General features: G+C 42.5%; 1 protein-coding gene across 2 annotated transcripts in view; it reads left to right on the forward strand.

Annotated features, from left to right (window-relative positions):
- The first annotated feature begins 8,953 nt into the window (after positions 1-8,953).
- LOC136864125 (uncharacterized) overlaps positions 8,954-13,573 on the forward strand; it is a 306,577-nt gene continuing 301,957 nt past the window's right edge. For both annotated transcript variants that reach the window (XM_067140730.2, XM_067140729.2), the window contains exon 1: positions 8,954-9,296. Coding sequence is in view for 1 of the 2 variants with exons in the window: in XM_067140729.2 (XP_066996830.2) it covers positions 9,230-9,296 (67 nt within the window). In the remaining variant the exon portion in view is untranslated. The remainder of the gene's footprint in view (positions 9,297-13,573) is intronic.

Genomic DNA, 13,573 nt, shown 5'->3' on the forward strand with positions numbered 1-13,573 from the left:
CTCGATCCTGCTGAGGAAAATCTTCCTTCGACAAATTCTCGTAGAATTTGAGCAAAGCCTTTGTATTGGAAAATATATATTTTTTATTAACTTAGGGCCTATCACATAATTATTGTCCCACGGATTAAGCATTTGGCTTTATCGTCATGACTGACAAAAAAATACGGAAGTTCCCAGTTCGATTGAAATGGACTTCCGGAAGTCTTTGCTTTCTTCGAAACAGGCTGCTCGATTATTATATTGTTGTCTTGCGCTTATCTATTTCTCTGATAAACAAGACATCTATCACCGAACGCTTCGTCGCTCTCAGCACACTACACCATCCGAGTCAAGCCGAGTTGAGCCGAGTCGGACCGATGCACAGTGCCCGGAGTCTCTACGCCTCGATTTGCACGCGTGAGATTTTTGGCGTTTGTGAGGCCCTGATCTATAGCAATTGAACGAATGTTAAACAGTTATTATTATTATTATTATTATTATTATTATTATTATTATTATTATTATTATTATTATTATTATCCGCTCATTGGTTGAATGGTCAGCGTCGCGCGCTCGGTTCAGAGGGTCCGGGTTCGATTCTCGGCCGGGTCGGGGTTTCTAGCCGCGTCTGGGTCATTCCTTTGACTCGGGGACTGGGTATTTGTGCTTGTCATAATAAGCATATCTTCATTTACACACAACAAATCACACTATCAACTAGCACAGACACACGTAATGGTGAATACCGTATAGCCCACATAAGGTCGGCGTCAGGAAGGGTGTCAGAAGTGAAAAGTCAGGGAATTCTTCTTCTTCTTCTTCATCTTCTACCTTCACAACGTATGGGGTCGCGGGTGCGAACTGTGTCGCACTTGTTGATTTGGCCCTGTTGTACGGCCGGGTGCCCTTCCTGACGGCTATATGGAGGGATGTACTAACTATTCCGTGTTTCAGCGGTGGTTTGTAGTGTGGTGTGTTCACTGAATATGAAGAGGTGAGTGTTGGGACAAACACAAACAACCAGTCCCCGAGCCAGAAAAATTAATCACACGCGATTAAAATCCCGACTTGGCTGCGAATCGAACCCGGAACCGAAGGACTCAACGCTGACCATTCAGCCAAGGAGTCGGGCGGAATTATTATGATTATTATTGTTGTTGATGTTGTTACGGAAATATTGTGGTATCCAGAGGTGTAAGAAGGTGCCGGGTGAATGGGTGGACAGAGAAACGATCAGGGTATAGTTTAAAACACTGAATTTTGAAATTTTATTTCTTTTCTTTTTTCTATGATTTTAAATTTTGATAGATAATCTGAGTAAGTAACAGTTCAGGAGCTCGTCAGCTCGTATAACAAGGTTAGACTATACGGTACAACAATTTACAAAGAATGAGCGTCATTGCCCTAAAAAGCAAAATCACCTCCGTACAGGCCTTGAAGGCCCTTGGAGGAGTGGAGGAAGGTAAAGGCATCCACCATTGTTTAACCTCGGCACGTGGTGGGGTAGAGTGGTTAGCTCTACGCCCGGCTTTGCCCCCAGGAATTAACATGGTACTCATTTTTGGTGTAGGCTGAGTGAACCTCAGGGCCATATGCACCTCCGGAAGTGGAAATCTCGTTTCTTAAATTTTACGTCTTCCTGACGGGGATTCGAACCCACGTCCTTCCGGGCGAACCGAGCACGCCTTTACCGCATCGGTCAGGCAGCCCCTGTTATATTTGAAAATATTTAAAAGAAATTCTGATTGGTCCATAACATAAGGAAGAAGGAAACCTTAGCAGTGCTGATAACCTCAGCACATAAAAAAACAATTTACAAACACTTAAGGTTTACGAACTTAGACAATATTAAATTCCCTTAAAAATGAATTGCCCGTCCTCCCGCCAGAGGGGGTACATAATTTGATAGTAGAGACATATGAAGATTAAAGGTCCAAACTTCTTCAAATATACAGTTTCAGATTCATAACCCAGATGGCCTTGTAGCAGGCGCGCAGTTCAAATGAACGGAGAAGGTGTACCTCCGGTACAATTATTATTATTATTATTACTATTATTATTATTATTATTATTATTATTATTATTATTATTATTATTATTATTATTATTATTATTATTATTATTATTTCCGAATTTGGCCAACTATGGACCGCGTAGAATTTGAAGTTTCTCGGCCTTTCTTCTCTTCTCTTCCCGAAACCTTTTCATTCTTTCGCTTCTCATCTTTCCCTCCTTTTCGGAAATGATCTGTTCGGGCCTCCATTTAGTGGTTTCTCTTCAAATGATTTTTAGACTGTTGACTCTTCTTCTGAACTTTCTTCCGTTGTGGATCATCTGTTGTGTAATTTCAACTTCTTCCGCACCCCTCTTGACCTCCTCTACCCACTTGAGGGTTGGCCTTAACTCCCATGATGTATCTGAAGATTATTTTGGGTCAGTCGTTTGTCATCCGTTCTTACTAGGGGTTCGTATAATTTAAGCTTTCGTTTCCGCATTGTGTCCGGGATCTTTTCAGTGTACTTACAGAGAGCTCCTCATTTCTCCTTTTCTTCCAAGTCCCATCAGTAGTCTTCTGCGCTTCCAGAATTTTACACAGAACCTTCCTTTCCTTCTTCTCGACTTCTTGCAGTTACCCTTTTCTTTTAAATAAGGCAATCTGAAGCGTTACACTCCTTCCGGTTTTATTACTGAGTTATAATGTCGGATTTCGGCCTTGTAGGATATTGCCCGTTTGTTATACCTGTTCTGTGTAAGCTTGTAGGCCAGATCTAATTTTCTGTCTCTTGCCTTGTTTGTCTCTTTATCCAGTCCGTTGAGTCGAATCCATTCATCCAGGTATTTGAACTTGTCTGTCCTTTTAATCTTACCATATTTTACCTCCATTTTCCGACTCGTTGGCGGAATGGTCAGCGTACTGACCTTCGGTTCAGAGAGTCCCGGGTTCGATTCCCGGCAGGGTCGGGAATTTTAACCAGCATTGGTTAATTTCTCTGGCAGGGGGGCTGGGTGTATGTGTAGTCTTCATCATCATTTCATCCCCATCATGACGCGCAGGTCGCCTACGGGGGTCAAATCGAAAGACCTGCATCTGGCGAGCCGAACATATCCTCGGACACTCCCGGCACTAAAAGCCATACGCCATTTCATATTACCTCCATATACCCTCACTTTGTTGCTTGTACTCCATATATTCAGTCTTTTCATTAAGACTTTAAGACCCACTTTTTCGGCGATTTCATGCAACCGAGCTCGATAGCTGCAGTCGCTTAAGTGCGGCCAGTATCCAGTATTCGGGAGATAGTGGGCTCGAACCCCACTGTCGGCAGCCCTGAAGATGGTTTTCCGTGGTTTCCCATTTTAACACCAGGCAAATGCTGGGGCTGTACCTTAATTACGGCCACGGACGCTTCCTTCCCACTAATAGCTCTTTCCTAAAAGATTTCATGCAGGCTCTCGAGCATCTTATGAGCGTCTTCTCGGTTTTTGGCTAAGATAGCAAGGTGGTCCGCAAAAGCTAAACACTTCATTTCTAGGTTCTGTCCTTTCTTCCCCAGGTGTATTCCACATATTCCTTCCATTTTCACAGCTTCTTCCCAGGTTTTCATGATTTTCTCCAGTACGATGTTGAAGAGGATCGGGGATACTCCGTCTCCTGTCTTAGCCCTGTCGTTATTTCAAACGGAGCAGAGATTTCTTCTAAGAAATTTACTTTATTATTATTATCATATATCCGGCTGCTTGGCTGAATGGTCAGCGGAGAGGCCTTAGATTCGGAGGGCCCCGGTTTTAAGACTCTTCAACTGAGGCTGGTGTCAGGAAGAGCATCTTGCTATAAAACATGTCACATAATTTAATCTCACCTCATCCCCAACCCATAGCAGGAAACAGGACTAAGCGGTACACATACACACCGAAAGAGCTGGCCGTGCGGTTAGGAGCGCGCAGGTGTGAGCTTGCATTCGGGAGATAGTCGGTTCGAACCCTACTGTCGGGAGGTCTGAAAATGTTTTTACGTGGTTTCCCATTTTCACATCAGGTAAATGCTGGGGTTGTTTAATCAAGGCCACGGACGCTTCCTTCCCACTTCTAGCCCTTTCGTAGACTATGCCATCGTCGGCATAAGATTTATCGGTGTCACTGCGATGAAAAGCCAATTGTAAGAAAAGAGGTAGGCCTAGACATACATGGTTATTGTCATTATTATCATCCAAAGGTAGAAGCTAGTGACTTAATCAGTGTCGCCAGCTAATCCAAGGTTCTGCTAGTCAGGCTCGCTTAACTTCGAAGATCGTCGCCATAAGACCTGTCTGTGTCGGTGCGACGTAAAAAAAATAAATAAAAAAAAACTTCGAAGATCTAACAGGACCTGGTGTTTCAGCATGGCCCTATGTTAGAATATGTAAACAACAACAAACCAAAGCCATCTTCGCACAAGCCACGAAGGTACTTGGCACTAACCTCGGTACTAACTGGGGTAGGTTGGTAAGCTCAATGCCCGGGCATTGCCCCCACGAATGGACGTGGTACTGATTTTTGGCGTAGGCTGACCTCGAGGTTTACGTGTCATTCGAGGCGTGGAAAACTCGTCTCCAAACTTTTCGTCTTCCTGGCGGGTAATAGAACCCACGATGGTAAACTATGTCCTGTAAATTAAATGGAGCATTTTTTTTACCTTATTTTCTGCCACGCTATGAATGGCGCTATTTATTTTATGGTATTTCTGTAACATTGCAAGATGGGTGCCGAGTTTAGAGAGATGTATTTGGCCCTGTCAGTAAAACTTGTGGCTGTCCTCTGAAGAATGAAGAAATCTTCTGTAGCCACTCTGAGACTAAGACAAAATGTTCCTGTTCTGTGGCTACGAATTTTTCACTGAATGTTTCCAGATTGATATGAACTAAGTCACTGTACGATATTCTTGGCATACTGTACTTCAGGTCTTGTGAAGTCATAACTCCTTCTGTGGATGAATAGTACAATGTCGGCCTCCGGATCCCAAGGTAGCAGGTTCAAACCCAGCAGAGGTAGTCAGTCGGATGTTTGAAGGGAAGAAAACAGTTATTCGACAGTCCATGTCTTACGATGTGGGATTGTAAAAGATCTCTGGTGACATATTTGGTGTTTACGCGACAAAATTCATTAAAAATCAGCCATAGACGCCCAAGAGAGATACGGTTTACTCTACCGTCTAGCAGATGTTATTCTGTACAGAGTAATAAATAAGTTACAAGATTGTGAGCAACTGCAAAATGACCTCGACAACGTTGTGAGATGGACAGTAGGCAATGGTATGATGATAAACGGGGTTAAAAGTCGGGTTGTGAGTTTCACAAATTGGTAAGGTCCTCTCAGTTTTAATTACTGCGTAAATGGAGTGAAAGTTCCTTATGGGTTCACTGTAAGTACCTACAGGTAGGTGTTAATATAAGGAAAGATCTTCATTGGGGTAATCACATAAATATGATTGTAAATAAAGGGTACAGATCTCTGCACATGGTTATGAGGGTATTTAGGGGTTGTAGTAAGGATGTAAAGGAGAGGGCATACAAGTCTCTGGTAAGACCTCAACTAGAGTATGGTTCCAGTGTAAGGGATCATTACCAGGATTACTTGATTGAAGAACTGGAAAAAATCCAAAGAAAAGCAGCTCGATTTGTTCTGGGCGATTTCCGACAAAAGAGTAGTGTTACTAATGTGTTGCAAACTTTGGGCTGGGAAGACTTGGGAGAAAGGAGACGAGCTGCTCGACTAAGTGGTTTGTTCCGAGCTGTCAGTGGAGAGATGGCGTGGAATTACATGAGTGGACGAACAAGTTTGAGTGGTGTCTTTAAAAGTAGGAAAACCGAGCTCGATAGCTGCAGTCGCTTAAGTGCGGCCAGTATCCAGTAATCGGGAGATAATGGGTTCGAGCCTCACTTTCGGCAGCCCTGAAGATGGTTTTCCGTGGTTTCCCATTTTCACACTAGGCAAATGCCGGGGCTGTACCTTACTTAAGGCCACGGCCGCTTCCTTCCTCTTCCTAGGCTTTTCCTATCCCATCGTCGACATACGACCTATCTGTGTCGGTGCGACGTAAAGCAAATAAAGCAAATAGCAAAAAAAAAAAAAAAAAAAAAAAAGTCGGAAAGATCACAATATGAAGACAAAGTTGGAATTCAAGAGGACAAATTGGGGCAAATATTCGCTTATAGGAAGGGGAGTTAGGGATTGGAATAACTTACCAAGGGAGATGATCAATAAATTTCCAATTTATTTGCAATCATTTAAGAAAAGGCTAGGAAAACCACAGACAGGGAATCTGCCACCTGAGCAACTGCCCTAAATGCAGATCAGTAGTGATTGATTGATTGATTGATTGATTGATTGATTGATTGATTAAAAGGAAACGTCGAAATTGACGAATAAGCAGCCAGATATGGCGTCAACATAACATTCTTGCACTCGGTAGCTGAGGCCATACGATTATTATTATTATTATTATTATTATTATTATTATTATTATTATTATTATGTCCGACTCGTTGGCTGAATGGTCAGCGTACTGGCCTTCGGTTCAGAGGGTCCCGGGTTCGATTCCCGGCCGGGTCGGGGATTTTAACCTTAATTGGTTAATTCCAATGGCCCGGGGCTGGGTGTTTGTGATGTCCCCAACATCCCTGCAACTCACACACCACACATAACACTATCCTCCACCACAATAACACGCAGTTACCTATACATGGCAGATGCCGCCCACCCTCATCGAAGGGTCTGCCTTACAAGAGCTGCAATCGGCTAGTAATAGCCACACGAAATTATTATTATTATTATTATTATTATTATTATTATTATTATTATTATTATTATTATTATTATTATTATTATTATGAACTCATGGCTGTTTGCGAAGACGTCGTAAAGGACCTCACTATCCCCTCCCTGTTGACATTGAACAAAAGACCATTTGCAGCTCAACCCTCATTATTACGGTGCAAGGTTGCCAAGACCCTTTCAGAGTTTAGTTGCTATTTGAACGTGGAGTCGTAAATAGACTTCTGTGTGTGTGGCTTTACAATTTTTTAATTATAATCGTAACGCAAGTATGTCTTTCTTTTTTTTTTTTTTGTTTGTTTCGACCGTGGTTGGGTGGTTATGGGGTTAATGGACCGAATGCTGAAACAGAGGATAATTGTTATTCATATCCTGGTCCTTCGTCTAAAAGAATCCTGACTAAGAAAAATGAACTTGTTATAGGCATAGGAAGAGGAGCAAAACATCGTAAACAAAGTGTCGACCGAGCTCGATAGCTGCAGTCGCTTAAGGGCGGCCAGTATCCAGTATTCGGGAGATAGTAGGTTCGAACCCCACTGTCGGCAGCCCTGAAAATGGTTTTCCGTGGTTTCCTATTTTCACATCAGGCAAATGCTGGGGCTGTACCTTAATTAAGGCCACGGCCGCTTCCTTCCCACCCCTAGCCCTTCCCTGTCCCATCGTCGCCATAAGACCTATCTGTGTCAGTGCGACGTAAAGCAATTAGCAAAAAAAAAAAAAAAAAGAAGCAAAGTGTCGAGGTAGGACTGAATGTTGGCAAATAGTTTCGAAGTGTATTTGAAAAGGGAGGGGCTGCCTGGCCGAGGCGGTAAAGGCGTGCTTGATTCGCCCGGAAGGACGTGGGTTCGAATCCCCGTCAGGAAGTCGTAAAATTTAAGAAACGAGATTTCCGTTTCCGGAGGTCCATTGGCCCTGAGGTTCACTCAGCCTAGACCAAAAATGAGTACCAGGTTAATTCCTGGGGGCAAAGGCGGCCGGGCGTAGAACTAACCACTCTACCCCATCACGTGCCGCGGTTAACGATGGTGGAAGTCTTTACCTTCCACTCCTCCAAGGACCTTCATGCCCTGTCTTTGTCTTTTTTATTTGAGAAGCGCGGTGTATACTTATTCAGAAATAGAAACAATTCAACAACTGATCTGTGCAGTTTAGACAATTTCTACAATTTATAACCTCGACGTCCGGCTCCATGGCTAAATGGTTAGCGTGCTGGCCTTTGGTCACAGGGGGTCACGAGTTCGATTCCCGGCAGGGTCGGGAATTTTAACCATCATTGGTTAATTTCTCTGGCACTGGGGCTGGGTGTATGTGTCGTCTTCATCATCATTTCATCCTCATCACGACGCGCAGGTCGCGCCTTCAGGAGTCAAATCGAAAGACCTGCGACTGGCGAGCCGAACTTGTCCTCGGACACTCCCGGCACTAAAAGCCATACGCCATTTCATAACCTTGAATTCTCTCATACCCCCAACAAAGGAACGTATTAATAGAAATTACTTTTTGATAAAATATGAAGCTATGCAGACGCAAAATTTACTGCACAGGATCGACCTAGTTGGAGAAGACTCACCGCAGGGAAAAACTAGTCATTGGACAGAATTGCTCAAAGAAGAAGAACTTGATTTTACCTGTGATCTCGTGCGCCGAATAGTTTATGAGTGTTACCAAAATCTTGTACACCTAGTAATGCGTTCGGCTCCATGGCTGAAAGTGCAGCGTATTGGCAATTCGGTTCACGGGACCCCGCGTTCGATTCCCGGCCAGCTCAATTCCCTTTCATTCCTGCAGCTCACATATCACACTCAACGCTACCGTACACGTGGTTTCCCATACACAGCAGACACCGCCGGGTCTGTCTTGCAAGGGCTGCCACGGGCTAGCAATAGCCGCAAGACATTATTAAACTGACCTAGTACTGCATGTATTACCGAATTAACGCGGAAAAGATAACAGAGACCGATTGGGAATCTCCATATGGAAGCACGAAGGTGAATAGTTGAAGGTGTATTGGCAAATTTGCTAAAGTCTTAAAATCCCAGAGAAGTGAGCAGCATGTTGAAAGACCAGTCCTGGCTACCTCTCCTCTGTCTGCGCACCCCTCTCTTTGTCTCCTCCTCCTCCTCTTCTCTCTCCAGCCGGCTGCCTGGTGGGGACTGTTGGGTTATTGAGGTCGGCTTGGCTAGTTTGTAGGTATCTGCCTGGTTCGTAGGATGTTATTGCTATGCAAGCAGAGATTTTGTAGATGGCCGTGTGCTTTCCAGTGAAGTAAAATGGATAATAGGTTTCCATGTCGCAGGATTACACCAGCTGTTGTATATACATGTTTGTCCTAAGAAGTTCACAGCATTTCCAGTGCAGAAGAAGCAATGGTAGCGAACCAAGCGTGAGGGATGTGGGAGGGTTAGTGAACTGAAGCTCATGTCGTGTGGTAACAATATTAATGGAACAACGTAAACCTGGATACCAAATTATCAAAGAACGTTCATCCAGACCCTCGATAATGCCAGGTATGTGTTATTGCTAATTAGATAGTAACGAATGACCTTCGTCATAAGACATGATATAATGTAAAAGTTTACGTCACATATAGCTGTTTAAATCTCTCCCAAATGAAAGGGAAATTTGAAGACTTTTTCGTTTCATAGTTTTACAGTATTCTAACTAGTATTTATCATACTGAAAATTCCTTGTTACTGTTGGCAGTAACATTAAACCTTAATCTGTTTCTTAATGAATTTATGCACGTGTACATGGTGACAGTTTCGGAGCTGTTTCATAATTTTTTTTCTTGTCCAAGGAATTGATGCCTGTTCGGAAGTGTTGATTATTTATTTGCATGCAAACATACTGTACTTTCAGTAAGGTGTGAATTTGGACCGAAATTACGATATTTTTACTGGGAAATAATATTAAATTCTGTTTATTATATACTGCATTTGCAATCTATGTATAAAGATGTTTATTGGACTTCTGTTACGCTCTTCAGTGTTCTCTAAATCTGCGGTACTACTGCACATTAATGGTTATGGTTGTCTTCATGCAAACTTTTAATGTGTATAAAAATACTGAGGAAATATTTTTATACAGCATTTGAAGACAATTTTAAGGCCCATTTAGGGAAACCTTTTCTAAAGGTACCACTACTATTTACTATAACTGGACTCCTCCATATCTTTTGACATTTTGATGTCGGGCTTTGACCGCTGCATCCCGAGATCAGTTTCGACGACTGCAAGCGAAACTTGTGTTGGATAGAGCATGCAGTTGCCAAGCTTCCTCTGGGATCTGTGTTTCTTCTTTGTATTTCTATTTTTTCACTTTTATTCTGTTATTGCTCCATAAGAATTTCGGTGCCATATTTCCGAATCTACGCTACGGTCATCGCCAGCTGGCATGTTAATGTACAGCTCATGTACGACACGAGTTCGCGTCAAATATTGTATGCTTTGTCCCTTGCCATCGTCTTTTCTAATAAAACATTTCTCGCCTTACTCTTCAGCATACACTTAGTAAACTTGTTCTATTATGTTTAGAAACTGACATGCTGCATTTAGGGCAATTTGTTGCGAATGTTATAATTTAAACGCGCTGTAAAAGTAAGGAAGTGTACCCATTAATTGACAAAGTGCTGATAAACATCTGTATTAACTAGCCAAGAAATCTGTGATAACATGCTCCTTGTGCCAGGAAGCGTCCTACTACGCTAAGCAGGGTTTTATCCTTAGCCGGAGGTGGTAACTGTATTTGGTGGTAATATTATACATTCTTAATGACTTCACCTCCAAAATTTAAATCTGATGCCCTATTTTTGGAAGTAATCTAGTAAGTCTTTGCGTCAGACCTCGTGTGTGGAGAGATAAGAGGTTGATGATGATAGGTGACCTTTGCACCGGCGGGTCATGGGTTTGTTAGTACATTTTATGGTGAATCAGCGGTGATCACAATGGCAGGCCCCTTTAAGCAGCAGTCATTATTTTAGAGGTCCGACTCCATGATCGAATGATCAGCGTTGAGGCCTTCGGTTCAGAGGGTCTCGGGTTCGATTCACGACCTGGTCGCTTAATTCGTCTGGCTCGGGGGCTGGGTGTTTGTGATGTCTTCAGCCTTAGAAATCATGTTAGGTGGGGGCCCATCCTCGCAGACATGCAAGTCGCCTACACGCTGTCTACTAGGAAAAGACTTACACCAGGCCTCTCCGGAGGCCATATGCAATTAATTAATTAATTAATTTTAGAGAAGATCGATATGCCGACTTCGAAAACTAAAACATATAATCACTAGTGTGGAAGTGAGTATGGTGATCTGTAGTGTGCAGGTACAAATAACCTGTTTATAGGAATATGGTAACTTTAGGTGGTGGTGATTATCTTTTAAGAGGAAATACAATTGAGCAGTCACCCATCAAAGGTCCATTTCTTCGAGAATTTGGGTAGCACCAGAGAAAACTCCTTGGGCCGCCGGGATCGGAAGAGAAAAATTTGACCAAGGGAGGTGAGATGGAAAAGATGCCAGACTCGGCTAGGGTTAGTGATGGGCATATCGAATGTTTCCTGCTATCGATTGTTAAACGATAGTCCAGGAGAACAACCGAATGTTTTTATTCGATAGTTTTCATTCGGTTTCCGAATTGCTGACATTCGTTACGGTAGTTACTAATTACTGCAATATGCACGCTTTTTACAGTGTACGGTCTTATATTTACTCTGATCCTTGCAATTTCGGCTCCCACAAGATCTGTGCTAATCATTAGGAACAATTTATAGAATACTCATTATTAACATTATGGACACTGGGACCACATAGGCCTACTTATTTTAATATGAAATATTTAATGGTGCACTTTGTCAGTTTTAGGTTAGGCAATCTCTCTTCGTAGGAGGAAGTACAGTAAAATACATTTTTATTTATTTAAAAAATTGCATTTTAACATGAAAAAATACAACCAAACCGCGAACTAAATGAAACACACATGTAATAGAGCAATAAGCATTTATATGTGCAGTCACTAATAATATGTCGTGGTAAAAAGTACATAAAATAGCTAGATCAAATGTTTTCATTCTGTGCACATAGAACAGATTAGGATAACTAAAACAATATGTTAAACTTGCAGTATAATTAATCAGACACTTAGCCTACCACTGTCTTCCTATAATCAAAGATTTTTGTTCAGGAATATTAAAAGATCTAAATGTTTTGCTTTCAGCCTGTTTCTTCTTTCACTCATCTGGACAGCTTTCGAAAATATTATTCCTGCTGGAACAGATATTGCAGGAACTGTGAGATATTTCTGTGACAATGTGTATAAGAGTTCCATGGCAGATTTGTGTGTCTTCCAGAATTCTGCTGGACTGCTTTTTTTGCCCATGTAATGGAGAGAATAATATTTACGGACCATCATTGGATAATGTTTAAAATTCGCGCGCGATAGTTGCTCTCCTAGACCGTAATACTATTGCATTGGTTCCTATCGTTTCCTTAACATTTGACTTACGTACTATCGTTTTGAGCGAAGTGCAGGAGAATTCAGTATCATATAGACCGAATGAAACATCGAATGTTGTTGAAAACAATCGAATGAAACGGTAGTTTGAGACTATCGAATAATTCGATAGTTTTCATTCGGAATGCCCATCGCTAGCCTAGGGTCCCTCATAGGCACTAAACTACGCTCCTACTGTAAGTTGAGTCCTTCCGATGGGGAGGGGATCTTTTAGTCATTTCTTATCCAGACAGGGGATACCGTGGATGTGTTTTACCTCTCCAACACAGAGGGGGAGGTAACTTTAATTGGTGTGCAGTACTATTACGCATTCCGTAACGACTCTACCTTCAAATTTGTCTGATGCCCTATTTTTGGAGGTATAGGCCTACTTGAGGGAAAACATGACCTCGCCTCACACCACTACTCTCTAGCGGGAGCCCGGTGTGTATTAGCGGCTTATAGGATTTACTACGTCTACTGCACCCGACACGAAGATAAGGAAAAGACTGAAGTGTGTTGGCAGAAAGTGGTTTGTCAACCTCTCCGCACCAAGCAAGGATCGCTTAGAACTCGTTAACTCAGCAGGGTGTGATTGACTGCTGGCTTCCAGCTCGTTTCCAGGAACTGAGGCAGTCATGTTTTGTACCCAAGTATAATCTAGTATGTCTATGTCCAGTCATGTCTATTCTTAGAAGCGGTTTAAGATGTTATTCGGACTGATAACCACGTTGTTTTGGCCCCTTAAACAAAAATCTCCACCACCACTAATACATACGGGTTTTTGGCCACGCTGGGATGGAAAGAGGGGCTAGAATTGAGAAGGTAACGACCATAGCCTTAATTGAGGTGCTGTCACGGTATTTAACGGATGTGAAAACACGAAACCACGGAGAACTGACCTTAGAGCTGCCAGCGATGGAGATCGAACCTGCCATCTCCCGAATAGAAACTTATAGCTACAGGACCTGTGCCGTATAGTCAACTCGCTCAGTCCTGATCATGTATTTTATTCCGAAGAATTCATCTGCTCCAGTAGTTGGCAGTGCAATTTTGAGGGAACATTGTAGATGTAGACTGTCTCTTGGTGGAACCTGCCTCTGCCGGCCATCTATTAAGAATCTCCAGTGTTGCAAATGTGTTGGATGCGAATGGTATACATAATTATTCCCCAGAATTGTTAATAGTTTAAATGCTAGTGGTGTGGATGTATAAAAACTGTTCATAATATGTTGTCAAAGTTGTTTTCCGGAATTCTTGTCTCCTCGATCTACACATTCCTACATTCCGTCAAGACTTGGA

The sequence above is a fragment of the Anabrus simplex genome, chromosome 2 (genome assembly GCF_040414725.1).
Source record: "Anabrus simplex isolate iqAnaSimp1 chromosome 2, ASM4041472v1, whole genome shotgun sequence".
In the NCBI taxonomy this organism is placed as follows: Eukaryota; Metazoa; Arthropoda; class Insecta; order Orthoptera; family Tettigoniidae; genus Anabrus; species Anabrus simplex.